The sequence below is a fragment of the Aristolochia californica genome, unplaced genomic scaffold, assembly GCF_029961685.1.
Source record: "Aristolochia californica isolate CCGP_79_NKW_82.1479 unplaced genomic scaffold, dmAriCali1.0.hap1 SCAF_6, whole genome shotgun sequence".
In the NCBI taxonomy this organism is placed as follows: domain Eukaryota; kingdom Viridiplantae; phylum Streptophyta; class Magnoliopsida; order Piperales; family Aristolochiaceae; genus Aristolochia; species Aristolochia californica.
The window spans coordinates 6,335,528-6,340,873 of record NW_027182257.1 but is presented as its reverse complement, the minus strand read 5'-3'; the positions used below and the strand labels follow the sequence as shown (position 1 = coordinate 6,340,873).

At 37.1% G+C, this 5,346-nt stretch overlaps 1 protein-coding gene across 1 annotated transcript; it reads left to right on the top strand.

The window, feature by feature from the left end:
* The first annotated feature begins 2,354 nt into the window (after window positions 1-2,354).
* On the top strand, window positions 2,355-3,596 carry LOC137935133 (tubulin-folding cofactor A-like). Its single transcript, XM_068779796.1, has 3 exons — window positions 2,355-2,510; window positions 3,073-3,159; window positions 3,235-3,596. The coding sequence occupies exons 1-3, from the start codon at window positions 2,358-2,360 to the stop codon at window positions 3,325-3,327; spliced, it is 333 nt and encodes a 110-aa protein (XP_068635897.1). The 5' UTR covers window positions 2,355-2,357; the 3' UTR covers window positions 3,328-3,596.
* The last annotated feature ends 1,750 nt before the right edge of the window (window positions 3,597-5,346 follow it).

Below are 5,346 nucleotides of genomic sequence, written 5' to 3'. Positions count from 1 at the left end.
GTCCGAATTAGCCAAAAGAATTGCAGAGAAAATAAGAGCTTAGTAGTTCAATATGTTGAAAAGATACGGGTCAAATGATAGTCTTTCCCAACTCATCTCCCTTCTGTGGCCTTTTTTTTTTATATATAAAGATGTATTTTTATTAACAAGAGAAATTACAAAAAAGGAGAGGGCAGATCCCTGACAACAAGAGATTGTAAGGTAGCTCCCTGCTTGGCAAGCACATCTAATGCCAAATTTGCGGATCTCGGAATGTGAGACCAAATACAAGATAAAATTGAGGTAATTTCTAAAATCTCCCGAAAGATGTGTTATGATCCTGGGGTTAAGTACTTAGCTTTCGGCTACCTATCAAGCCGGTCTTTTGGGTAGTATTGGCTAGGTGCTTAATAATTGGTATCAGAGCACCTAGCCAATACTACCCAAAAGACCGGCCCGATAGGTAGTGGAAAACCAAATACTTAACCACAGGATCATAACAATACTCCCCCCGTTATGAGCCGACGTCCTCGGCGACCCACTCTAGCGACACTGGCCCGACCCACTTTTTGGGTCTACCAGTAATTTTAATCCGGCCTTTAGGTCGCCGAGGACGTCGGCTCATAACGGGGGGAGTATTGTTATGATCCTGGGGTTAAGTACTTGGCTTTCCTCTACCTATTAGCTCGGTCTTTTGGGTAGTATTGGCTAGGTGTTTAACATTATCGTGTCATTTTGTCTTCAGAGCATGGTTCAAGGAGCGTACTGGTCTCTCGAATACCAATGGTTATCGACGACTATTTCCGACGAGTTCTACAGTGATTTCGACAGAGGAGTTTCCGTTTTTTGTCTCTATTATCATTGTGCCGGGTGATTACGGCTATCGGGGGTTCATCAACACTGTCGAGGATTCATCGTCGACTCGAGGAGGTTCATTTATTTTGGTTTCCGGAGTAGAGGTTCGTCGATTCTTTCTCTTTAGCTCAAAATCTTTATTCTGGTTATCGGGGTGTATCAAGATGTCCCAATGACGCCACGGGGGAGAGGATGCACACTCACACCATCCAATGACCACCTTCGAGTCCCCTTCAATATGAAGAGGACCATTACACTTGTCTCTGAAAACACGAAGCCCATTGAGGAGGCCATGAAGCTCTGCTGACGTAGAATCGGATATGCCTAAAGGGCCGGTGTAAGAGAAGAGCTGATTAGCAGAAGGATCCGAAATAATCCCTCCAAAGCCAGAAATCCTGGGATTACCGAGAGAAGAGCCATCAAAGTTCAACTTAAGGTAACTGGGTTCAGGAGGGGTCCATTCTTGCATAACTTGGACCTTTGTCCCATAGTGCATCATTGCCAAATTTCTCCAGTTTTCGTGGATAGGGGTACCACTAAAGAGGAGAAAGACTTCTTAGTCAGAAGCCAAGAAGAGATATGTCCCACTAATTTGGAAGATTTGTGGCCTATATTGGAAGATTCCAAACAATAGTCCATGACAGTCACTGAATTGCCTTGCAGATGTCTTCATATTGAACTGTCTGAGATTCTGAAGCATTCTGCAATCCAATATTTGTTTTTTCTAAGCAAAAGGGTTTTGAAACATAATAAAGGGGTTGATTTGGCCATTGGTGTAAATAAGTTGGACTTGAAATGTGAGCCAGTATTGGAAGTGCTTATATATATAACAATAAAATATCAAAATATTGCAATTGTCACCTGTGAAGCTTCAAATGAAAAGTAAGAGAATGGAAGAGTTTGATGCAGGTTTGGTTGTAATCTCATTACAAAGATATTTTTCTAACATTTGTTTAGGTGTCTGTGAATCAAAGCGTTGGGAAAGTCTTGAAAAAGAAAAGACATTGGGAAACTGCTGTTCACATTTAGGAGAGTCTCCATATTTCAGAAATTTCTTATTTTGGTAGATACCATATATTTTACATCTTTCTGTACAAGATTCAAGAGTTCAAACGCCTAGTCGCACAAGTATCTCTTTATCAATTTGATTTTACCTAGTGATTATTCAGGGGTTGCCCTGAGAGATATGTATAATATGTATTTCTGTTGTCCTTTCTTTGGGGGGACCTTGCAATCTCAGGAAGCACTTCCAAATGAGGGAGTAACTATGGTAAGTTTCATCAATAAGCGATTATAAAAGGACAAGTTTGAAATCTCGTTCAAACATTTCAGAGTATAAGCATGAGAATATTGCACAAATTCCTCATGTACTCTTTTAGGTGAATATGTTGCTCTATAAATGCTCCCAATGGATGAAATTTCATTCAAATTTTATCTGTTAGATATAGGAGATTGGTTCACAGTGGGATTTCCCTCCAGGTACAAAGTTATGATGATTACTCAATTCTTTCATGCAGATTAGTATGGCAACCATAAGAAATCTGAAAATCAAAACAGGTTCTTGCAAACGCATACTTAAAGAGCTCCAGTCCTATCAAAAAGAAGTTGAGAATGAAGCTGCAAAAACTGCAAATATGAAGGAGAAAGGAGCTGATCCTTATGATCTTAAGCAACAGGTTTGCATCAATTTGTCTCCACTGGTTCATTGTTATTGAATCTAAGCTATGTTCCTATTGGTAAGTTTCATCCTTTTAGGAATCCACTATGTGGTATTTATGCTTTCAGTTAAAGGGATACCTTTAGCTTTCTAATGTAATGAGATTCATAGTGCATTTATCTGTTTTTTGAGATCTAACTGCATTTTTTTCTGCTGTTATAAAAAAAGAAAAGATCTTACTGCATTTATCAAATTTTAAGATCTCTGGACCTTGTTTCATTTTGCCTAGAAGGTTCCCATAATTTTGTGCCTTCACTGTTTTCCAGTTTTCACTTGTCTGAAAATTATAAATTTGGAGCAGTCAGTATGTCTTAAGAGGGATACATTTCTTTTATTGAGAAAGTGCAGCAATTATATAACCTGGTTGTCGTGATTGTTCTCCAGAATGCTCCAGATCATGAAGTAAAAAAATACAAGCCTCTGTTGTGCTTAATAAAACTAGAAACTTATTGGGTTGGAGATTTATGCTGTTCTTGTGAAAAAATTCCTACTGCTGACATTATTAACTTCTATTGGAAAAGGAGAACGTTTTGGCAGAGTCAAGAATGATGATTCCCGACTGCAGCAAACGTCTGGAAGCATCTCTAATAGATCTAAAAGGAACATTGGTTTGTACTAATCCCTGAGATTACATGTAAATTTCCTGTAGGTTGACCCTTGACATTGTTGTCATTCCATTGCAGGAAGAACTGAAGGAATCCAATCAGCAAGGACCAGAGATTGATGAAGCTGAGTCTGTTATTAACGAAACTGAAACTTTGATTTCAAACAGCTGAAGCTTAAAACTTTACTTTAGCATTCTGAACTGTGTTATTACTTATGGGTTTGTATCTTCTCCCATGTTTCTGGGTGGTAGACTTGTGAATGGTGTTCCTACCTTTGTTGTTCGTTTTGATGGTTGAGTGTCTAACTTGCTTTGGCAATTGATCATACATTTGTGCTTGCATGTGCTTCTCCTGGCTGTAGGATACTGTTAGAGAGGTTTGCAGGTAGCCATGAGTATGATACATGTTGTCTTTAGTTAATAAATCTTCTTTTCCTATCATTGCTAACAACAAGCCGGTCTCTCTCTCTATTATATTGCTTACTTAAAAATTAAAATTATTTGGTATATAACCTTATAGGTTATAATGTAGTACTGATTCTTTAGTAAGTTTTCTCTCCCCATCCCACCCCTTCTCTCTATATTTCTCTTTATTTCTTGACCTAATATGTAATACATAATGAGTAATTTTTATTTTAAAATTAAATTATGTTCTAAAGCATTTAACTATTTTATATAAATAAATTATATTATTTTTAATTTTAAAAATTATAAAAATTCCTACTAGATTATATTATAAAGCTATATTAGGTTAGTACAGGAATTTATTTTTTATATATTGTATTCTTATATAATTCATATAATACATATGTAATAGATATTTTATAACATAATAATTATTATCTTTTTTTTAGTTTCTAAAATATGGCTAACATAATCAATTAATTTAAGGGTAAAACAAAAAATGCTTATTAACTTTATAAAAATAATTATTTTTTAAAGAATAGAAGGCCTCACTTGTAGGCTCCATCTTGTATAAGATTAAAGGGGAAATCTCCCACCATTAGTAAGAAAAGGAAGGAGAGCTCCCCATTTCCTTCAAGGGTGTAAATAGGGGTGGCAACAAACTGAGCCGGTTGGTGAACAACTCGAGTTCAGCTCAATCTCGACTCGATTCAGCTCGATAAATCCTGAACTTGAACCGAATTTGAGATGAAGTTGGGGTTTGTTTAAGTAAATAAGTTGAGCTTGAGCGAACCATGGTTCAGTTTAGCGGCTCGTGAGCTGACTCATTACTTAACGAGCAATTTCGGCTAGCGTTCCTCTCTTGAACTTTCTGTCTTTGGGCTTCGATTTTGGGGAGTCAGCGAATCAGGGATTTGAGGCTCGACAAAATTAGACGAAAATTGAAAGGAAGTCACTATTAACAATGTGAATTTCCCTCAGTTGAATCTTTCCCAAGCCTAAATAGAGAAAGAAGATGTCTACAATCTGATCCTTTTAGATAAGTTTTTTGTTTTTATTCGATTTTATCTTCTATTTCTACTATTTCTTCCTCAATCTCTTCGTTCTTCGTCGTCAATCATTTTTTTGTAGCTGAGGAACAAATTACAGAGGTGAGCGGAGCCTGTTGAAAAGTTATGGAACAAAAGGAAGCTCACGTTTCCCCTCTGTCCCCTTTCTCTCTCTTGGCTAGAGGTGCTTGCGGCCATTAGAGCGGAGACTAGAGGTGCTTGAGGCCATTAGAGTGGAGATCAGAGGTGCTTTGCACACCAGAGCTAGAGGTGAGCAAAGCCTATTGAAACCAAGTCGTAGTGACTAAAGGAAGGCAAATGCGCACCCCGCAGGTCAGATCATCCCACCCCTTTTTTTGTGAATTATTACATTTTTTAGTTTTAATTGTGGTTTTAGAGTTCTATTTTTGTGAATTATTATCATTCTTTTAGGTATGTATAGAATTATTTTATACCTTACATGATTCATACAGACATGTCAGCATAGATACTCAAGAGAGGACTTCTGCATAAAGAAATGAGAAATTAGTTTTAAAAGAATAAGTGTTCATGAAACACTTGAAGCATACTGCTAGGAAATCTATTGCTTCAGGAAAAACAAATATGAGTTTTGATATCAAAGTTGTCTCAGGAATACAAAATAGTAGAGACTCCCACTAAAGAAGTACTTAGAAGATTGCACTAGTCCCAACAGTAGAGAGTTCCACTAAAGGAGTACAAAATTAAGCTAAAAGTTA

Excerpts from the sequence above, each read along its gene's own strand:
- LOC137935133 (XM_068779796.1), top strand. The coding sequence starts at position 2,358 with ATGGCAACCATAAGAAATCTGAAAATCAAAACAGGTTCTTGCAAACGC. Across the intron at positions 2,511-3,072 it reads CTTATGATCTTAAGCAACAG|GAGAACGTTTTGGCAGAGTC; the intron begins GTTTGCATCAAT and ends CTATTGGAAAAG. Across the intron at positions 3,160-3,234 it reads TAGATCTAAAAGGAACATTG|GAAGAACTGAAGGAATCCAA; the intron begins GTTTGTACTAAT and ends ATTCCATTGCAG.